This window comes from Ascaphus truei, chromosome 1 (assembly GCF_040206685.1).
Source record: "Ascaphus truei isolate aAscTru1 chromosome 1, aAscTru1.hap1, whole genome shotgun sequence".
NCBI classification, from domain to species: Eukaryota; Metazoa; Chordata; class Amphibia; order Anura; family Ascaphidae; genus Ascaphus; species Ascaphus truei.
In genome coordinates, this window is record NC_134483.1 from 32,822,124 (window position 1) to 32,845,564 (window position 23,441).

Here is a 23,441-nt window from a genome sequence, read left to right on the forward strand (position 1 = left end):
CGTCTGGAAGAGATTACAATGTAATGTTGGTGCCGATGCGCAGATAAAAGAGACTTGCTCTCACGAGATCTGACACCGAGATTTTAACGAAGTTCAACATTACCAATGAGCCTTCAGAAAGATAAAAGGAGACTCAATCTGTCATTTACCTGTATAATAATCATTAGTATTTCAGGAGACACATCAACACATCAGTATGTGAGGAACTACAAGATTGGGTAATTTACCCGAACAGAAGATTCACATGGTGTATAAAGTTTGGTGAATCGACAGTATTGGTTCAATAACGTATATTAAGATCTATTGAGAGAAAAAAAAAATCCACTTTAAGGTCTATCTTCATAGATTTGTAAAATACCTATATGACGCCTTGTCATTTCCACTGTGGCATTTCGGTTTACATTTGAGAGTAAACCTAAACAGAATCTCTCAGAGTTTGACGGATCTGTAAAACCATCCACAGTAAGTGAAGGTTGCGATGCATGAAAGGTTTCTCCCACTCGCTGATTCAGTTCGTAATATGCTATTGAGCACCAAAATGCAGGTTCAGAATAAGTAACAGGCTGCAAATCTATAGAAAACAATATATAAAGACAAGTTACGTTCAGTCTAGTTTAGAACAGACACAGATGGTATCATACAATATTTTACATTTCATAACTGTTGAGGTTAAGACCTAAACATTTTATGGTACTGGTTTAATGGCAAGAAGTAATGTTTAATATAAAGAGAAACAAATATAAGCTGATCCCACTGCAGTCTTGCATGCAAACAAGAGTCAGGGCATGGAAATGCAAATGGCAATGAATGTGTTAATCATGTAATTGTCTAAACCCAGAATTATAGATACTTTGGCTACCGGTTAAAGATCACAAGGCACAGCGAGCAGACAAATTCAACGTTTTACATACAGGTGTAGCCAGTCTCAGTGACCCAGATCCCGCAGAGAAATTCTCTGTGGTATGTCCCATTCCGTAGAATGGATCCCGCCGGCAGGCGGTTTTACAGTTCCTGGAGCCACTGCGTTTTGGATTTCTTCCAGCGACTCTGGCTACATCTGCAGCAGGGTTTCATATTTTGAGCAGAACCGAGTTATTTGCAGCTCTGGCCATTGAAAATTGTGGATCGCTCAATAACTGTAGTTCCCAGTCAGTCTTGTTCCCGCAAGAACTTTCTATTGGGTGCAACTAGGGCCATCTTAATATTTTTGAACGTTTAACTGGCCATTTAGAACATGGAGATCTGGGAAACAGGGGGGCCCGAAGCTGAAAACAGCACTTAACAAAAAAATGATACATACACGTTTATGAAATAGATCTATCTATATTCAAATCATTTTCAGCCCTCATCGATTCACTGCTGGATGAAGGCTTCCCCAATGATCGATCTCTCTCAAGAAACTGTTTCTCCAACACTTTAAATCATTTGGTATCACTAAACCTCTTAAACAAGGCTTTGCTGCACAAACGCCTTCAGCAAGCCAATGCTTTAGGGATTTTACTCAGTTCTACCTATTTTTTCCAAAGAACTCCAAAGTTATTTATATGTTACAGTAAATCTTCAGGACCTTAACACTCATCAAAATATGAATCAGATGTTAAATACATATATAAAATGCACATGCAAACAATGATCCAAATGTCTAACTTACCCAGACTGTGGTTCACTGGAGAAAGAGTACTAGGAGAAAGCTCAGCTGGTGACCCTGTACATTATACAAATTAAGGAATTAATAATGCACATACACAGGCTTTGTGGTCTGCAACAAAAATTGTACACAAGACAGAGTATATAGTCCAGTCAATTACTCATTGTGGGACAAAGAAAAGTATGGTCTATTGTAAAATATTCGTACAGAACATAAAGTTGGCAAAGGCTTCCCTAAAAAGTGGGAATTCGACCCTTATTAAAAGCATGGTCAGGGAGCCCCACTCAACCCCCGATACTGCAGTCTAACATTTGCCCTCTGAACAGGTTAATATACACAATGATGATGGTCCTGTAGGTTATACGGCCAGCATTGTGTGTCCTTTGCCTTAGCTATGGGATATACAGGTTTTGCAAATGCAGCCCTGGTTGTCTGCAGCTTTGGGTCATTATTTACACATACTGTAAGAAAAAGAAAAAAAGACCATTTGCTTGTCAAATGAGTATTCACTTAAAATACTGATTTTTTTAACATTAGCAATCCGATTCCCATAATACTAACGTATGCTTTTTTCCTTTTCTTTTTTTAACCTTACTTGAAAACTAGGGGTCCTCAGAGATGAGCAGCGGCACTCCAAGCTACAGGGATCAACCAGTTTTTGATATATAATTTTGAAATTCCCTTACAAGAATTCTTGTCTGGGAGAAACGGTACGAGCACTGGGGTCTGTCTCACTTTGGCAGTCATTAGAACACTGACAACGCGAGGCGACATTGCAGTTTCAAATTAAAACGACACCGCAACCATCTTTATTTTTCCTTGCAAATGCCGGCAAGTAAAAATGAGGTCTTTGCAGTCCTCGGAGCTTCGAGTGCTGGGGTTCAGTTCTGGGACACGCTGGTTCATACAACGTAAAACTAAGATACTTACATTTAAAAAAAAAAAATTAAAAAAATACAGGGTGAGGCAGAGTAATAATAGTAATAATAATAATATAGTTTTTTCTTGTATAGCACTGCTAGTTTTTTACTTCGCTCTTTACAGAGACATTTCTGCAGACACAGTGCCTGCCCCTTTGAACTTACAATCTATGTTTTTTGGTGCCAGGGAGATAAAGTGACTTGCCCAAGGTCACAAGGAGCCGACACCATGAATTGAACCAGGTTCAATTCCTGCTTCAAACTCAATGCCAGTCAGTGTCTTTACTCACTGAGCCGCTCCTTCGCTCTATAATAATGCAAATTTTAAAACGATTTAGGTTCAACCAGGTCTAAAATTAACTTGCTGACAGAAGTCAGAGGAACAATTACAAATAATACATATCAGGTAAGACTTCTGGGCTTTTGCCCATAATCTTAAGGTTTGCAAGGGAAATGTGTACCTGTGTCCATGCTTTGGTTAAGTTGCTGATCACTAGTTTCTCCATCTTCGCTTATGTAGCCAGGTGGTGGGGTTTCTACAAAATTCATGTCATAAGTACAGTAAATATTATATGCATACAGTTTTGTAAAAGTACAAGACTTTAGCAGCCTTTAATCTGCAGGGAAAGATGACCAACATAACAAGGATAACCAAAAATAACATAACTTATAATAGTCATTGTTTGCAATGTTATGAATGCCTATGAATGACAGTGAGGTACAGTGCATCAAATAAAACAAATGGCACTATATTCAACAAAGCAAACTAAAATGAAATAAATGGAAGCATTGGTAAGTTTACATTTTTACTTTTATAATGTGGTATTGTGCCATTAACTGCTGGCAATAAAATTACCTGGTATATAATTGCTCTGGGGTTCAATTCCTGCAGGAAAGTTAGTGTTTTCCGGAATGGAATGCGTGTAGTCATCAAGAGGTGGCAGTTCTGTTAAGATCTCTGTATGTCGTGGCACAAGTACAGGTGGCAAAACTTAGAAGAAAAATATATATATTTAGAATCTTGGATAAATATGACAGATTTACAAATGATCTCATTAATGTGTAGCTGGATAACAGTGTCAAACCCGGAATTAGTTTAGACGACGGTCAAATAGGAGTTGCCAATAACACATCTCAAAAGCGCAGTTATTAAAATCCAGGGTAAAAGCGGTTCACTAGCCATGAACATGAAAAGAAAATCACTACATAAACACACTGAATATTTATGGTCAATCTACAGGTATCATTGGGATCTTCAACTGTGACGAGTTATGTCACATCTTTATGTTGATTGTGAGTGGTGAATGTCCCTGCATTACTATAACCAACAGGAGAGCCCTTTTCCACAGCACAGTATGCTGTACTTGGATGGGATGGACTTAGAGAACTGGACTTAGTACTCTTAATACTTTAAACAGTCAGCCTTGAGAGCCTACGGGAGCCTTAACTTTGACAGTGCCCATATAACATACAGTGGCGGCAGAGTTTATTCTAACACGGCCGCCACCGCAATGTGCGGGCAGATACGGCTATCTTTTTTTTTCTCGCAGCGTGCCGCGCGTCAGCCGGGCGCCGGTCACGTGCACAGGCATCCCCGAAGACGCCAGGCATCCCGAAGACGCCAGGAATCCCCGAAGGAGGCTGAAGGTAAGGGGGTATGCGAGCAATCAAGCGCGTGGAGCGGAGCGGAACAGCCAGGGGGTCGCGAGGGCAAGGGAAGGGGGAGGGGAAGATGCAGCGAAGATGGGCTGGCGAGCGGCCAAGTTCGGCGCCAGCCCGAAAACACCCGCGGGACAAGACGGGCAAATGTAGCAATAAAGCTAGTCGCAACAGTACAGGTATGTCATAGGTACCTGGCTCCTTTTCCATCGGAAGTCAACCACTTTTGATTTAGGGCCTGGGGTGAACTCATGACCCGTAAGTGGCACTCTAATGCCACTGGACTCCACCGCACTAAAGGTTAAACTGGGATGAGGTCATAAAGGTAAATTGTTCACCGACATTAAAAAATGGAATTTATTGTGTGTTGTGTAATCTTGCATAGTAGTTTGAACTGAATATAAAAGTATAGACTACACAGGAAACAAAATACCAACATATTAAGTAATATGTTAAAACCAAAATAGCAAGGACAACATCTTCCCATCATGTGTACTCTTTAAAGTACATAACGTTTTAGGCTGAATATGGCACCTTCAAGGTTCAAGTCATTAACATGGGTCATAAATAAAATTGGAATAATTTGAAACAATCTTAAAAAAGTGCTTTGATTTGCAAAGAACAGAATGCACAGTACTTCAACCTCTGAAGTACATATCGTCTCAAACAAATCATGTGTGTTTGGCAAATTTTGAAGTTCAGGCACAGAGTGGGAGTAAAACAGACAGGGGCATTTGTCACCAATTAAAATATTTACATTCAAACAAAAGGAAAGAAAGGGGTACACGGCAAGAGGGAGAAATAAAATTAGTTTATAAAGCAACCTTCTATTCAGCTACAATTTTAAAATTATGGCTCTACAATATAAAGCCAGCATAATAAACTATTGCTAGTCTAAAGCAGTGGTGGGCAACCCATGGTCTATCTTCTGAGGAAAAATACCTAGTAACAGGTGTGGACAAGGTTATAAAATACCTGGCGGCAGGAAGAGTTTTAAGTAAAAGGAGATAAGGGGGTGTTTTGCCTAACCCACCGCTACCCCAACGATGGCTCTGTCTCAGTTTATCTGGTGTGCGGTTGTGACCACGGGGCACACACACTGGACCCCTGGCACTCCCGGGTCATGAGATCGCTAAAGGCTTTTTCCATCCATGGGTAGCATGGTTAGCAAATGCTAATATTTAGATGAACCATGATGTCTTGTGACTCTAATGGACAATGGTTTTACAGGGCTAATTAGAGGGCTACAGCTGTTGCAGTGACAAAACATGGCCATTAATGCACTATATCACTATGTGCGATGGAAAGATCCCAGGCGCCTCACTTTTCTGTACTTTGTGCTGATCAACCGGTCACTGCTGAAACTGGAAACAGCGCACCAATCACACCTTACGAACGCAAGGGCAAACCATGACTCAGACCGATAATGCAGACTGACTAGCACAAGGCATGGGGGGGAGGAGAGAAGGGAGGCGCTGCGCTCTGGGACTATATCCCTGCAGTTACAGTGAGAGGGGAGCGAGGCAAAGTGCTCCGGGTGGAAAGTGTGGCAAGGGAAATAAGTGAGCAGTCTGTCATGGTGTGTTATGCCTAAAAAGTAACCCCATGCATCTGTTGAAGGACTTACTTGGCAGTAACCGACGCACCTGAGCCTGCTTTACTAATGCATCTTCAAAGAACGGCAGGCACAGTGACTGACAGGTCCTGCCACTGCTGCGCTTAGTGAGGAGTTCAGGGAAGTAGGGGGGGGGGAGAGATCGGAGAGCGGGAACAGGAGCGTGTGGGCTGATGGATGGAGCGCTCCCGCATGCTGCTCAACAAAAACTTTGACTCCTCCCTTGATACTACCCATCCCAAAACATCCCTTTACTTCTCTGCTGCAAAAGGATCCAGCAACACATTACAAAGCATTTCATTGCATTGCTGGCCACTGACTGCAAAGGTGTGAACTCCTTCCAAATAAAAACACGCAAGGCAGGTTCTTTCTGTGTCTGCATTATAGACTAGCAAGACTGGTATTACAAAAGAAAAAAAACAACTAACCAGATTGGTGGCAGACTTGGGAAAATGTATTGATACAAGTGAACCAAGGAGAGTAGCACAGGTAAGATGTTAAATAGAACTGATAAAGACCTGCATCAGTATTCATAAATTAAAGCTATCTAAAGCCTTTTGGTGCAGAGACTGTCGATGCTACAGTGTTCTTGGTTTGTATAGTAATTATATAACCATCATTAATCAAAACGGTAAAGATAAGTAGCTGATCTGCTTGAATCCACTGTTCCAAGAGAAATGCAAAGCACAACCATTTTTTTTTTAAATAAGAAAAATAGAAACATATATGAATACCAGGTCACCCTCATCCCTATTATTTTTTGTATCCCCCCCCCCATTCACCTTTCTATTTCTGAAAATATTTTTTGAAATTAATATATTTTTTTATTTGACTGTTCATTTTGAAGAAGTAAAACCGTTACTTTAAAGCTGCAGTTCAAGCTGCCCATTTTTTTTAAAAAAAAGATATAGATATATATATTTCCCCATTCAATATGTGCATCAATACAATCTGCACACTGACAAGTGATTAGCTAAGCTGCAGATCGATCTGTTCTCATATAATCAATCGCTTTGCTCAGGGTTAGTTAATTTAGCATTTTGGGCAATGTAGTTCCTAGAATATGATTGACTGGGCAGTTACTAGATACAATTGGTGCACTGCTAGAGAGAGGTCGGGGCTCAAGAGCAAGAGCCTATCAGAAGGGGACAGGGCTGTCACTTTGGAAATGCTTCCTACATTAGAAACATTAAAAAGTGTCTTTAAAACATTTTTTTTTTTAAATGCTACAAGTATTTTCTCGTAGTACAGAACTGATTTATTTTAAAAAAAAATTAAAAAAACACATGTAGGATATTGCTTGAACTGCTGCTTTAAGTACGACGGAAACTTCCTAAGGCAGTCCATTACACTGAAATGTCATTGAAAAAAATTTGAGGCTACTTTGTCACACCTCCCCCAGGTGTATCAGGGGGATGGTTCTTTTTCTCGCAAGCACTCAATATGCTGCACCACAGGCCAACTTACCTGGAGTCTCCACCCTCTGATAGTGATACGGGTTGACACATACTTCATCCTTTTTAAGGTTAAATGCATATTCACAATTTTCAATTGCTTTTAGTTCATGGTGACTGTGCAGATCAGGCCAGCGCCACAGCCGGCAGTAAATAACGTGCGGTAACCCTTTACGATGGGACACTTGAAGGCGGCCATCAAGAGACCTGGACAGCGGAAGAATAGATATTAAAAAGGAGAGAGAGAGAAAAGACATTTTAAACAAGTGTCAAGTAACCGTTACATCAAACGGAGCAAACATTCAAGCAGAAGAAAGAAAGGCAATGTCTCCCATTACATACAATATACAAAGAAGCCAAGCTTGTATTCTTCTCAGGCACACAAGCTCTCATCTGAAACATTAAGCTACAAGGATCAGGTTAACTGGAGCACTAACTATAACTAGCATACATACACCACACACTTGCAAGAAGAAAAGTAGTTGGACATTATTATTATTGAAAAATACTTGAAAAAAGATGTACTAGCAATAGCTCAGCCGGTATTAAGTAAACACAAAGTGCAGCAAATGAACGCTTTACTGTCATGCAAAAGCAAAGACTACAGCAACACTGAAAGAACAGAAGCAAGCCATAAAGCGAGACACTGGCATTGAACCTACTCTACACAAGAGGGGCTTGCAACATAGTGCAGGCTCTTCCAGGACAAACTGCTCATCAATATTATGCAGAAACAAGATCATTCTGCCCCCCTAACTACCCTAGATTAGATGCTTTTTAACTAACATTTATCAACTTGGACACAACATTAAATAGACTACAAATTACCCTAACAGCACACAAAGCACTATCAGCCAGACGGTGCATTTGGGGGAAAAAAAAAAAAGTGGCAAGAAGCAGCCTAAACCACTTTTGAATTTTAGGACTTGTTCAACGCCCAAGCAAAATATATATTGAAACCTTTTACCATGCAGACTAACTGCATATGTATATACACAATGCAGATGTAAATGATTGTGAAATGAAAAAAAAAAAAAACAAAAAAAAAAAGACAGAAAGAGAAAACAAACGAACCAAAAATAATAATAATATATATAAAATTGTACACGTTTTGTACTTTAGAGTAATGGTACAATGTGGCTGACAAAAGAACTGTGGAATGGCTACAATGGGTTTAATAAAATGCTTAATTGAAGCAATTTTGTGGTACAACTCAGACTATGTTTACAGTTATTGTGGGTTATATATTCAATTTGTCCACTTCATGAAGCATACTGATGTGATTTTACATTTCATTGGTCAAAACATCAGGTAGTAAATAAAAAAAAACAAAGCAAAAAAATAACATCCATAATGTATTTGTAACACTGGCAGAGAGACTTAAATGCTGTGCCAATTTGTTTTTAGAAGAAGCATCCTGCAATACATGGAAATTTCACTAAAGCATCACCCCCCTGAAAGAATTCCGCTCTCCCCAAAGAGTTCTATGATGCGACAGAGTGCAGAATATTCACCTGGTTTGTTCAGAGAAGCTGTAAAGGCCTGTGGTATCCCACTGATCTATGGTATTTGGTGTACTCAGTCCCCAAATTTCAGAGCAAGTGCTGTGCATAAATTGAAAAACAAAAAATTGATGTGAACATGGAAGCATGGTTATTTGAAATACCATGATGTAAAACATGGAAAAATGTACAGAATACTTCCTTCACATAAGATACAAAGCATGGCATCGTTTGTGTAAAGCAGGCGTGGGCCAACTCCAGTCCTCAAGGGCCACCAACAGGTCAGGTTTTAAGGATATCCCAGCTTCAACACTGGTGGCTCAGTCAACGACAGCAACCTGTGCTGAAGCATGGATATCCTGAAAACCTGAAATGTTGGTGGCCCTTGAGGACTGGTGTTGGCCAACCCTTGTGTAAAGGAAGCAATTAAAACGGAACAAGTGACCAAGGTAAGCTATGACAATGTTGAAAGCTGAACACCAAATGTGATTTTATGAAAGTCACAATGCCATTGTGTTATCTCAACCTTCCATCCCAAATGTCAATGAAGCATAGCTCACTTACACAAAGCATGGTTATATATAGAAACAGTAATAACTCCACCTTCTAAAAGCAACTTCCAAATTCATTTTGGTCTTTAACAAAAGGAAAAGGAGCGGTCAAACGCTCAAGTCGCCCTCAAGACCAGGGACGAAAGCACCTGTGCTTTTCCAAATCGAAGAAATATGGCTAATAGATTTGCTGTCTCACCAATAGTTGCAAACTATACCGTTTATTTGGTTTATAATTTATGACTACAAGTTAAAAGTGTTTCATCCTTATATGTTCAAAACATCACATCAATTGAACTCCCCAAACCTCATTTAAAAAAAAAAAAAAAAGCCTTCAATGCTAGGGGACCAAAAAAACAACATTGCAATAGGGAATCAAAAATCAGCATAGTGCAATGGATGAAGATTCAGACAACACCATTAGAAAGGTAAGACGTGAGCGCCAGTACTGGATTTGATATATTACATACCTCACAGACAAACATGAGATATGGCAAAGTATACTAAACCTGAACACATCTAACTTGCATACGTTAAGGATACCAAAAGGCAACATAATTGAATCCCTATTATGCCAAAGTCTGCAATTTGCTACCTGATAAAAACAGACACCCAAAAAGATTACAGGCACTATGATATGAAGTATGCTGTCTTTCAGTACATAAACCAAATTTATAAGCAGATACCAATGGTGGTCACTGATTCAATGCACTGTGGTACCAAATTGATTATTTGGAGTAGGCAGTTGAGCACCCTTATAAAACATGTCTGCCCATAGCCTTTCCCTCATTCAGTCCAAGCCCCATCACCAGAAAGGAGCATCAATGTTGACACAATTCCCCCATATGCTTCTCCATCACTGCGGCTGTAGGGGAACACCAGTGCCAGTCATTGGGGGATGGGGAGAGAGAGGGAATTTAACCTATCAGAACAATCTTGACATTTGACCGCATCCTTAATATAAGTATTTTATTTTTCTAATTTTTTTTTAATCACCAGTATCTAAAACCATTTACAGATATTTTTATTTATAATAGGGACTAAAATTGGTGGCTATTGGTCAACTTGTTTTCTCCACTCAAATACGGTATTGGATTAAATGTATTCCCCTCTGTCAGAATACCAAGTTGCAAAAGGAGGAGGACAAAGAGGGTTGCCCAACATGCAACAAAAAAAGCAAATGGGCTTATTATAATGCTGCGTCCACGCTGCCGCTGAGCTCGCTTGGCGCGTTTACTTCAGTGAATATAAATCTGCACGGTCACACGCGTGCACATACGCCCTCCCAAGCTCGGCGCTTGGGGAGTCAGATAAAATTGATTTTCAAGCGTGCTCAGCAGCAGTCAATGCACACAGCACACAGCTACACAGCTACACACACACTACACACACACTACACACACACTACACACTACACACTACACACACAAATAGCCCCGATCCACCCAATGACACGTCCCCCCACTCATGCAAAATTACGCAGGACAGCCTGTGCTCATGCGTGGCGAGTTGGTGACGTCACTGCTCAAGCATGAGCGTGCATGCCCACGCGAAGGCATGCGGAGGCTGTGGCAAAGCGGGTGCTTTCCCTGGTCATGGTCAAAGGGCCGTGGGGTGTGTGTCTAGGGGCATCACAGAGCTTGTTGCCCTCATTGGGCATGCCCCCTCCTGCCTAAGCCCGGCCCGTCTATGGGCGCGATCTTAAGGCAATCTGATCGCGCCACGTGCGGACGCCTCCGCGCGGTCTCCCACATCATGGACTTAGCCTAAGCTTCAAAGCAGGCATCTGCATGGTAGTCGTCGGAAAACCACCAGTAATAAAATAAGCCACAAAAGGCAGGGGGAAAAAACTGAAGTCAAGTTTCAAGTTTGCAAAATGAATCAAACACTTAGATTAGACATGACTTTTCTCTCAATGAGAGAAATGGAACATGAGCAAAAATAGCGTGTCGTACCCTGCACATCATGGGGGCCCCTGACCTGCCAGCTCCCATGACACACAGGATATGTCAGAAGATTGAAACATCACGGTCATTGGTTTGTTTATTTCATGGGACAACATCTTTAAATGGCATCAGACATTTAAACTGCTGGCATATTATTATTATTAAAATATATATAAAATAAAAAAATATATATAACGTCTTGTGTAAAGGTGGATCACATACATCCAATTCATTAAGGGCAAAACAGATTTAAAAACAAAAAAAGAATGAACGTAGCAATTCGCCCTAACTTTCCCATTTGGGGGGTCCTCCTGAGTTGAACCGAGCTTTCTTTCAGCTCCAGGCACCCCCTGGTTCCATAGATACTTACTGGTGAAGTTACTGGCATTACATCCTGGTTTTTAAAGGGGATTGTAATGGCCATCCAATAGGAAGCCATAACCAATTATGTAAAATAAAGTTACAAATAAAATAAAAAACACAGAATTTGGCTTTAGAGGACACCCCGATTCACATCTTGTAAGAAAATGAGGAAAAAGGTCAGAGCACTCAGGATGCCAGTGTTTGCTCAGCTACTGGTACATTGACAAGTCGATTTAAGTACCAAAACAGCTGGATATAAAATGGTCAGCACTCAAGACTACTCAGAAATTAAAATGTGTTGAAGGATCAACGTTTGGGTCGCAAATGTGAACATCAAGGTTTCAATACATTTCCATGGTATTCAAAACACAAGTAGTTACTTTTTTGCAGAACACTTTGCTGCTCTTTAAATAACAGACTCTGAAATTGCAGCCCCAGACAGGGTCCTCTGCTAGGTACTGTATGAATTCAGATATGACCCCTCTATTTTATTGATGAACTTATTTTGTGGCTATGATTTATTTTTTGTGTGCCAGTTTTAACCTGACGTTTAGTTGGTCCTCTAAATGGGAAGTACTTTAGCAAACACAAACTCAAAAATATTAACTTTGCCAAGTTATGTTTGTAACGTAATTATGATGCCAGCATTAGTCAAAACAGATAAACATATGTAGCCGATACGCTTCATTCCAGCGTTCCTGACAAGAAACCTTGTATATTCAATTTTCTCAAGCTACAATGTTAGCAACGGTGAATACATCTTTCTAAGGAAGCAAATTACACTGATAAGTTTCTGGGGGAAAATAAATAAATGTCAACGTTAAATTTGCCTAAAAAGCGGAGAAAACGCTTAAGTGGCCATCAAGAATACAACCATTTGTAAAGAATTGAACAGACTAATTGATTTCCCTAAATAAATCTAACCATGCAAACTGCAAAGCTTTGTCTGCTTTCATTTTTTGGCAAATGAATTACAGACTTCTTTGGAGCCTCTCAATGGGGACATATCTTCCAATTTACTATTATCTCAATGGGCCACTAAAGATAAAGACAAAGGAGACAGTTCTGGACATGCAAACACTTGCTGAACACACAGTGACCGTTTTAAAAAATTAAAAAATGCAATGAACTGAACTTGCTGGCTAGATGGCAATGCATGATTACGGGAAGAGTTCCAATGGTCTAGAGCAGGGGGCGCAAACTTTTTTCCCTGCGCCCCCCTGCCGGCTGTCCCCTCATTCCCGCGCCCCCCCCCAACCCCAACTTACCCGCGCTCCGGCGTAATGACGTCCCGTTGCCATAGCAACGTGGCGTCACATGACCTCGCAGCGTCATTTTGACGCTGCGTTGCCATGGCGACGCAGGGAGGAAGCCGCGGTAAGTAAGGTTTACAGAGGCCCTGCAGCTCCCCCGGCACTTAATTTAAGTGCCTTCGGGAAGCGCGCGGGGCCTCTGTAAACCCCGCGCCCCCCGTCGGCAGTGTCGCGCCCCACAGTTTGCGCACCGCTGGTCTAGAGAGCAAATACTCTTCAAACTACTTCAACTAACTGACATCAGGTGCTCACCGCCAATTAATTCCCACTGACAAAAACCTTCACTTAAATTTGAACAAATAAAAACGTCATCATTTGAAACAAACCAGAAACAGGAAATTTGAAACAAACCAGAAACAGGAAACTTTAAAATTCCTTAACATGTTCATACTACATTTTCATTCTGCAAGGTTCATTATTTTACATTTAAGATAATCTCCCCAAAATAGAGACCAAATATTTTTTTACCAGGATATGTACATCGAGAAAGTACATTCTGCAAAAGGCAGCAATAAAAGATTTAAGTTTTAATTTTAAAGAATCAGAAGGAGGGGGACCCAGAGCCGAACCACACAAGTTCATTTCAGCTCTGGGAACACGCAGGTTCCTGATATTACATTTCTGGTCTCAGGAAATCAATATGGCTGTTATCCAAGTCTCGGTTCCAAGGGCCAATAGGAAGCTGCCATGTCAGAGCATGACACACAAGATTTCTATTGGGTGACCCTGCTAGCATTGTTTGCTTGTTTGTATGTATATTTTTATTTATATAGCGCTTCACAGCAGTAATACAGGTGATATAATAGAACACAATGGGAATAAGCGCTGACGACATAAAAGTAACAATAGGAAGGGGGATCCCTGTTCCAAAGAGCTTGCAATCTTGTAATAAGGGATTTTTGGAGACCGTAGGAGGGTTTTATTGTAAGTGCAAGGGGTCAAGGTCAGTGCATGAGAGATGTATAGTATCAGCCAGCAGTGCTACTACCCATACGCTTCATTAAAGAGGTGCATTTTTAAATCGAGAGGGATCGTCGGATATTGAGGGGGAAGGGCATTGCAGAGGTGTGGGGCAGTGAGTGAGAAAGGTTTTTGTTGGGAGAGGGCTTTAGATACAAAAGGAGTAGACAGAAGACATCTTTGAGCAGAACGCAAGAGTCAACAGGTGTAGAGAAAGAAATTAGGGCTGAGATGTAAGGCGGGGCAGAAGAATGTAGAGCCTTAAAATTGAGGAGAATACAGGATTTATTCGGCAGCCAGAAGAGGGATTTCAGCAGGAGAGACGCTGAGATAGATTTAGAAGAGTGTAAAGTGATTCTAGCAGCAGCGTTTAGGATAGATTGTAGGGGAGACAGGTGAGAAGCAGGAAGACCTGACAGTAGTTTACAATATTCGAGATGGGTGAGAATGAGGGCCTGCATTAGAGTTTTAGCAGTAGAGGGATAGAGAAAAGGGTGTATCTTTGCAATGTTAGAGGTAAAAATAACAGGTTTTAGCTACATTGTGAATGCGAGAGGAGAATGTGGGGGAGGAGTCAAGCGTGATCCCTAGGCAGTGTGCTTGTGATACTAGGTGTATGATAGGACTGCCAACAGTAATGTAGAATGGGGCAGTAGGGCCAGGTTTGGGTGGAAGTATGAAGAGCTGTGTCTTGGACATGTTAAGTTTGAGTTGGCGGAGGGCTATCCAGGTTGATATAGTAGAAAGACATTCCGAGACTTGTCAGTGCAGGAGGTGTGAGGTAAGGGGTATAAAGGTACATTTGTGTGTCATCAGCATAGAGGTGATATTTGAACCTTAGAGATGTGGTAAGATTACCACGAGTGTACAGAGAGAAAAGAGAAGAGAACCGAACCCACGTACATGTGCACTCAAAACCAAGGCAATTCAATTACTATGCCATGCATACTTCCCCTGATGAGCATGCTTTCCATAGCAGCTCAAAAGATTTGGATATGTTACACGTGCCCCAAATTTGCCAAGAAACAACTACAGTACGTAAATCAGAAATCGCAATGAGGAGCCAATTATCCAAATGTCAACACTGAATACAGAATGACATCATCCATATGCCTTTGATGAACAATCCTTTAGATTTAGAGAGCATGAGCCATTCATTTAAAAAAAAAAAAAAAAAAAAAAAAGAACTCCCTTTGAAATTAGTTATTCTTGCTAATATTTACCTTTTTTTTTTTTTTACTTAGCCCTTCGGGTGCCCCACAATATCATGCCCAAGGAAAGCCTTTTTTCAGTTTAGATGGTGTCCTACATTCACTTCAGATCGTGTCCTGCACTCAATGGGAAGGTTAACAGCAGAGGACGCCTCTGCACTTTCTGGGTTAAAGGCCGCACATCACTGTGCTGTGCCGGAGGGGTTGTGGCACTGGAGCATCTATGGAAAAAAACAATCTTTGCTAATTTCCCAATTTAGGAAATATTGCACTGCTTTTTTCTGGTACTCTTGAGAAATAAAAATGGCTATGAGCATTGCCATGCTCGAGGCCAATAAAGGAGGTACAGGCATACCCCGCATTAACGTACGCAATGGGACCGGAGCATGTATGTAAAGCGAAAATGTACTTAAAGTGAAGCACTACATTTTTCCACTTATCGATGCATGTACTGTACAGCAATCGACATATATGTGCATAACTGATGTAAATAACGTATTTGTAACAGGCTCTATAGTCTCCCTGCTTGCGCACAGCTTCGGTACAGGTAGGGAGCCGGTATTGCTGTTCAGGACGTGCTGACAGGTGCATGCGTCAGCTGCCGTTTGCCTATTGGGCGATATGTACTTACTCGCGAGTGTACTTAAAGTGAGTGTACTTAAAGCGGGGTATGCCTGTATGTGCTTTTCTTAATTTTTAGGGGGAGGGAGTCTGAGAAGTTTAACTTGTTACCGGGGGCATTGGGTGGTCACACTAATGCATTTTGAGCCATGGAAACCTCAACTTCAGATAACCTTGAAATTAAAAACTTATTTAAAGCAGCATTACCCTCTGCTGAAATTCACTTTATTTTAGAGAATAACAGAGGTTCCCCATTTGTGAAATCAATATGGTTGCCAACCAAGCCTCACATCCACTGGCTAATAGGAAGCTGCAATGTTATAGCGCAGCTTCGTATTGAATGAGCCTGGCAGCCATTTTTGTATTTATGTATATCTGTATATAGCGCCAACAGTGTACCCAGTGCTTAAAAAGAGAATACAGTACTGTACAAGGAAATCTAAAACAAGTGCAACAAACAAAATCAGACAATATGAAAGGAAATCTCTGTCTCGGAGAGCTTACAATCTAAGTGGTATGTTAGGAGATTTACAGAGACCGCAGGTGAGGGAGCAAGTGTGGCAGTTTGCAGTGCTTGGTCACACTTAGGCTAAGGTCCCGTTGCACGCGTCCGCACGGCTGGCTTGCTTGCCGGCGGCGCGTGCAACTCGCTGTACCGCGATCTGCGGTCTACAGGATACTTTTCTCGGAGCGGGGGGGCGTGGCCAAACGGGTCGGGGGGGGCGCGGCCATGACGCGAGGGGGCGCGGCCATGACGTGAGGGGCCGGAGCGGGAGGTGGGCGGGAGTGGGAGGATTGACAGGGAGGGGGGGGCGTGGCTTGAGCGGAGGGACCCGCTACTCTTCCCCCCCCCCCTCCCTCCACGGGCTGCAGGTAAGTAAAAAAATACACACACGCAGGCACTCATACATACACACACACACACACACACACACACACACACACACACACACACACACAGAGACAGGCACGCACACACACAGACAGACACACACACACACACACACACAGACACTCACGCACTCAGACACACACACAGACAGGCACTCACGCTGCTTTCACTCCACACTCCTCCCCGCTCCCCGAAGCCTCTCCTCCTCCCGCAGCCTCCCCTCCTCCCGCAGCCTCCCCTCCCCATTGGCTCACAGCCACACCACGTGACGCGTCAACGCTAGGAAACACCATTCTGTTGTGTCTCCTAGCGGCTGACGCGCCACAGCGTGTAGTCAGCTGTGCAGCCAGTGGGGACCGGGACCGGCTTGCGAGGATTCCCCTGCTGGTGGGGAACTCGCTACATTGCCGCCCGCGCCAACGAGCGCAGCGGGTCCCAGGCCTTAGGAGCGACTGTAGGACAGTAGCCATTAGACTAGGCTATTGAAATTTATCTAACTTTACCAGCACATAAAAAGTGTACATTTCAGAAATGAGGGTTCAATGTCCCGTTCCATGTTGCGCCACCCCCTCCCTCTCCCCTCCCTACCACTCATTCTGCAAAGCAAAGTAATAGGGCGAATACAAAAGGCTCTGCTAAAAATTTTTTTGTAGAAAACAAAAGTAAATCATTATTCCTAGGAATTATTTGAATGCAGTTGGCCCACTGGTATGCTCTTCAAATACAGTTGTGTAAAAAAGAAAGTACATCCTCTTTGAATTCTATGGTTTTACATATCAGGACATAATTATCTGTTCCAAGCAGGTCTATAAATTACGTAAATGCAACCTCAGATAACAACACATGACATATTACACCGTGTCATGATTTATTTAACAAAAATAAAGCCAAAATGGAGAAGTTGTGTGAAAAACCAAGTACACCCTTAATGTTTCCATAGGAATTAAGATGCTAAGTAGCAGACAGGTGCTGCTAATCAAATGCCCTTGATTAATTGATCATCAGGAAGTGTGACCACCTCTCTAAAAGCCGAAGTTTTAGCAGTTTGCTGGTCTGGAGCATTCATGTGTGTGTTAACACAATGCCAAGGAGGAAAGACATCAGCAATGATCTTAGAGAAGCAATTGTTGCTGCCCATCAATCTGGGAAGGGTTATAAGGCCATTTCCAAACAATTTAAAGTCCATCATTCTAGAGTGAGAAAGATTATTCAAAAGTGGAAAACATTCAAGACAGTTGCCAATCTTCCCAGGAGTGGATGTCCCAGCAAATTAATCCCAAGGTCAGACCGTGCAATGCTCAGAGAAATTGCAAAAAATACCAAGAGTTACATCTCAGACTCTACAGGCCTCAGTTAACACGTTAAATGGTAAAGTTCATGACAGTACAATTAGAAAAAGACTGAACAAGTATGGTTTGTTTGGAACGGTTGCCAGGAGAAAGCCTCTTCTCTCTAAAAAGAACATGGCAGCACGGCTTAGGTTTGCAAAGTTGCATCTGAACAAACCACAAGACTTTTGGACCAATGTCCTATGGACAGACAAGACCAAAGTGGAGATGTTTGGCCATAATGCATAGCGCCACGTTTGGCGAAAACCAAACACAGCATATCAGCACAAACACCTCATACCAACTTCAAGTACGGTGGTGGAGGGGTGATGATTTGGGCTTGTTTTGCAGCCACAGGACCTGGGAACCTTGCAGTCATTGAGTCGACCATGAACGCCTCTGTATACCAAAGTATTCTAGAGTCAAATGTGAGGCCATCTGTCCGACAGCTAAAGCTTGGCCGAAATTGGGTCATGCAACAGGACAAGGATCCCAAGCACAACTGCAAATCTACAACAGAATGGCTGAAAAAGAAAAGAATCAAGTTGTTGCAATGGCCCAGTCAAAGTCCACACCTCAACCCGATTGAAATGCTGTGGCTGGACCTTAAGAGAGCTGTGCATAAACAATTGCCCACAAACCTCAATGAACGGAAGCAACCTTGTAAAGAAGAGTGGGACAAAATTCCTCCATAACGATGTGAGAGACTGATAAAGTCATACAGAAAACGATTACTTGAAGTTATTGCTGCTAAAGGTGGTTCTACAAGCTATTGAATCATAAGGTGTACTTAGTTTTTCACACATGGCTTCTCTATTTTGGCTTTATTTTTGTTAAATAAATCATGACACTGTGTAATATGTCATGTGTTGTTCATCTGATGTTGTACTGTATTTACCTAATTTTAAGACCTGCTAAGGAACAGATGATTGTTATTATGTCCTGATATGTAAAACCATAGAATTCAAAGAGGGTGTACTTTCTTTTTCACACAACTGTATGTGTGCAGCCATACAGCAAAGCAGAGGATTTAATGGACATGGTTGCATAACCTGGAATACTAGGAGACTGTCAACAAAGCATTCACTGCATTCTTGGGTTAGATGCGGCAAATGTAATCAACTGGCAAACTGGAACAGCTTTAATTATATTTTTGTGTTATATTTATCTTGAAATTGGTCTCTTCTTGGGGCAGCAGTCTTGATGTGAAAGTATGTGCTGTTAAATGTATCATACAGAAATCTAGTTTATAGAGCATTACTCCTATTGGGCTTTTGGTGTCAATGTAGAGGGAAAAAAAGCCTGGTACATGAACTTTCAAACCTACCCGTTTAAAATTAATGTTTTGAGTTTATTTGTAGAACAAAAAAAGTGTATCCGAGAAGTAATAGAACAAGTGACTTTTTTGTTTTGGGTATAAAGAATTTACAGAAAATGCTAGAACCATTAGGAAATAATATATATATAAAAAAAAAAAAAAAAAAAGAGAGGCGAGGGATGGGGGGGGGGGAGAGGAGAAGCAAGGGGGGGAAAGGAGAGGCAAGGGGGGGAAAGGAGAGGCAAGGGGGGGGGAAGGAGAGACAAGGGGGGGGAATAGGAGAGGCAAGGGGGGGGAAAGGAGAGGCAAGGGGGGGGAAAGGAGAGGCAAGGGGGGGGAAAAGGAGAGGCAAGGGGGGGGAAAAGGAGAGGCAAGGGGGGGGGGAAGGAGAGGCAAGGGGGGGGGGGGAAGGAGAGGCAAGGGGGGGGGGAAGGAGAGGCAAGGGGGGGGAAGGAGAGGCAAGGGGGGGGAAGGAGAGGCAAGGGGGGGAAGGAGAGGCAAGGGGGGGGAAGGAGAGGCAAGGGGGGGGAGGAGAGGCAAGGGGGGGAAGGAGAGGCAAGGGGGGAAGGAGAGGCAAGGGGGGAAGGAGAGGCAAGGGGGGAAGGAGAGGCAAGGGGGGAAGGAGAGGCATGGGGGGAAGGAGAGGCAAGGGGGGAAGGAGAGGCAAGGGGGGGAAGGAGAGGCAAGGGGGGGGGGAAGGAGAGGCAAGGGGGGGGGAAGGAGAGGCAAGGGGGGGAAGGAGAGGCAAGGGGGGAAGGAGAGGCAAGGGGGGGAAGGAGAGGCAAGGGGGGAAGGAGAGGCAAGGGGGGAAGGAGAGGCAAGGGGGGGAAGGAGAGGCAAGGGGGGGAAGGAGAGCGAGTGGTGAGGGGAGAGGGGGGAGGAGAGGAGAGGGAGGGGAGAGAGGAGAGGGAAGGGAGAGAGGGGAGAGAGGAGAGGGAGGGGAGAGAAAAGAGGAAATAGGAGAGAGAGGAGAGGAAATAGGAGAGGCAAGGGGGGGGAAAAGGAGAGGCAAGGGGGGGAATAGGAGAGGCAAGGGGGGGGGAAGGAGAGGCAAGGGGGGGAAAAGGAGAGGCAAGGGGGGGGGGAAAGGAGAGGCATGGGGGGGGGAAAGGAGAGGCAAGGGGGGGGGGAAAGGAGAGCCAAGGGGGGGGGGAAAGGAGAGCCAAGGGGGGGGGGGGAGGAGAGGCAAGGGGGGAAGGAGAGGCAAGGGGGGGAAAGAGAGGCAAGGGGTGAGGGGAGAGAGGAGAGGGGGGAGAGGAGATTGAAGGGAGAGAGGAGAGGGAAGGGAGAGAGGGACGAGGGGAGAGAGGAGAGGGACGAGGGGAGAGAGGAGAGGGAGGGGAGAGAGGAGAGGGAGGGGATAGAGGAGAGAGGGAGGAGGGGAGAGAGGAGAGGGAAGGGAGAGAGGGAGGAGGGGAGAGAGGAGAGGGAGGGGAGAGAGGAGAGGGAGGGGAGAGAGGAGGAGGGAGGGGAGAGGGGAGAGAGGAGAGGGAGGGGAGAGGGGAGAGGGAGGGGAGAGAGGAGAGGGAAGGGAGAGAGGGAGGAGGGGAGAGAGGAGAGGGAGGGGAGAGAGGAGAGGGGGTGGGGAGAGAGGGAGGAGGGGAGAGAGAAGAGGGAGGGGAAAGAGGGAGGAGGGGAGAGAGGAGAGGGAGAGAGGAGAGAGGGAGGAGGGGAGAGAGGAGAGGGAAGGGAGAGAGGGAGGAGGGGAGAGAGGAGAGGGAGAGGAGGGGAGAGAGGAGAGGGAGAGAGGAGGGGAGAGAGGGGAGAGAGGAGGGGAGAGAGGGAGGGAGGAGGGGAGAGAGGGAAGGAGAGGCAAGGGGGGGAAGGAGAGGCAAGGGGGGGGAAGGAGAGGCAAGGGGGGGGAAGGAGAGGCAAGGGGGGGGGAAGGAGAGGCAAGGGGGGGGAAGGAGAGGCAAGGGGGGGGGAAGGAGAGGCAAGGGGGGGAAGGAGAGGCAAGGGGGGGAAGGAGAGGCAAGGGGGGGAAGGAGAGGCAAGGGGGGGAAGGAGAGGCAAGGGGGGGAAGGAGAGGCAAGGGGGGAAGGAGAGGCAAGGGGGGAAGGAGAGGCAAGGGGGAGAAGGAGAGGCAAGGGGGGGAAGGAGAGCGAGTGGTGAGGGGAGAGGGGGGAGGAGAGGAGAGGGAGGGGAGAGAGGAGAGGGAGGGGAGAGAGGAGAGGGAAGGGAGAGAGGGAGGAGGGGAGAGAGGAGAGGGAGGGGAGAGAAAAGAGGAAATAGGAGAGAGAGGAGAGGAAATAGGAGAGGCAAGGGGGGGAAAGGAGAGGCATGGGGGGGGGAAAGGAGAGCCAAGGGGGGGGGGGAAAGGAGAGCCAAGGGGGGGGGGGAAAGGAGAGCCAAGGGGGGGGGGAAGGAGAGGCAAGGGGGGGAAAGAGAGGCAAGGGGGGGGGGAAGGAGAGGCAAGGGGGGGGGAAGGAGAGGCAAGGGGGGGGGAAGGAGAGGCAAGGGGGGGAAGGAGAGGCAAGGGGGGGGGAAGGAGAGGCAAGGGGGGGGGAAGGAGAGGCAAGGGGGGGAAGGAGAGGCAAGGGGGGGGAAGGAGAGGCAAGGGGGGGGAAGGAGAGGCAAGGGGGGGGAAGGAGAGGCAAGGGGGGGGAAGGAGAGGCAAGGGGGGGGAAGGAGAGGCAAGGGGGGGGAAGGAGAGGCAAGGGGGGGAAGGAGAGGCAAGGGGGGGAAGGAGAGGCAAGGGGGGGAAGGAGAGGCAAGGGGGGGAAGGAGAGGCAAGGGGGGGAAGGAGAGGCAAGGGGGGGAAGGAGAGGCAAGGGGGGAAGGAGAGGCAAGGGGGGAAGGAGAGGCAAGGGGGGAAGGAGAGGCAAGGGGGGGAAGAAAAGGCGAGGGGGTAAGGAGAGCGAGTGGTGAGGGGAGAGGAGATTGAAGGGAGAGAGGAGAGGGAAGGGAGAGAGGGACGAGGGGAGAGAGGAGAGGGACGAGGGGAGAGAGGAGAGGGAGGGGAGAGAGGAGAGGGAGGGGATAGAGGAGAGGGAGGGGAGAGAGGAGAGAGGGAGGAGGGGAGAGAGGAGAGGGAAGGGAGAGAGGGAGGAGGGGAGAGAGGAGAGGGAGGGGAGAGAGGAGAGGGAGGGGAGAGAGGAGGAGGGAGGGGAGAGGGGAGAGAGTAGAGGGAGGGGAGAGAGGAGAGGGAAGGGAGAGAGGGAGGAGGGGAGAGAGGAGAGGGAGGGGAGAGAGGAGAGGGGGTGGGGAGAGAGGGAGGAGGGGAAAGAGGGAGGAGGGGAGAGAGGAGAGGGAGAGAGGAGAGAGGGAGGAGGGGAGAGAGGAGAGGGAAGGGAGAGAGGGAGGAGGGGAGAGAGGAGAGGGAGAGGAGGGGAGAGAGGAGAGGGAGAGGAGGGGAGAGAGGAGAGGAGAGAGGGGAGAGAGGAGGGGAGAGAGGGAGGGAGGAGGGGAGAGAGGGAGGAGGGGAGAGAGGGAGGAGGGGAGGGAGGGAGGAGAGTGGGGAGTTAGGGCCCTGGGGAAAAAAATAAAAAACCACACACCTGTCTGCAGCCCTGGGCACAGGTGCAACATGACAGGCGGCACAACGCTATTGTAACCGATAAAAGAATGTGGCAAATATAGAAAGACAACACACATGTGTGGCCAGCTTTGAATCCCAATTGGACACCGCTGCCATAGATACTACATCATGGGGCCATTGGAGCACCAGACCTCATGAAGTGTCAACTACGTCACGGGGCACTCGAGGGGTAAATGCTCATGTTGCCTTCTATTTCATATTTAAGTTCACCAAGATAGAAAATACACATGAGACCGCGCTGGCTGAAAATCCCCTGTAAATCCAAGGTGGGTATATTCTGCTGTTCCCACTCCCTCCCGTGATCCAACGGGGCCAATCCAAACATATGAAAACACAAAAAAGAAGCGCAAGAAAACCCAATCAATGTACTGAAAATAACTTTATAGCTACAAATAGATATAGAAGAAATTCAACACTCACATCATGTAGTCCGGAATACAAGTTGGCACGATCCCCCTCACACCTAAACCACCAGATGGTAGGTCGTACTATATTAAGGATGATGGCAGCACCGCCAGGCTGGTTGGGGAGCTATCTGGGACTACACCACGGCACGCTGCGGAGCTCAAACAATGCGCCTGTACATCCCAGAGGGGAAAGGA

The 23,441-nt window shown here is 45.3% G+C and overlaps 1 protein-coding gene across 5 annotated transcripts in view; it reads right to left on the minus strand.

The window, feature by feature from the left end:
• The window catches only part of SMAD2 (SMAD family member 2), a 58,333-nt gene that overhangs the window by 14,552 nt on the left and 20,340 nt on the right, over positions 1–23,441 (minus strand). For 4 of the 5 annotated variants that reach the window (XM_075585975.1, XM_075585969.1, XM_075585960.1 and 1 more), the window contains 6 exons: positions 8,811–8,900; positions 7,310–7,503; positions 3,425–3,559; positions 3,030–3,104; positions 1,652–1,705; positions 359–571 (listed from right to left, as the gene is read on the minus strand). In XM_075585975.1, coding sequence (XP_075442090.1) covers positions 359–571; positions 1,652–1,705; positions 3,030–3,104; positions 3,425–3,559; positions 7,310–7,503; positions 8,811–8,900 — 761 coding nt within the window. The remainder of the gene's footprint in view (positions 1–358; positions 572–1,651; positions 1,706–3,029; positions 3,105–3,424; positions 3,560–7,309; positions 7,504–8,810; positions 8,901–23,441) is intronic. The other variant, XM_075585984.1, reaches the window with a different exon arrangement.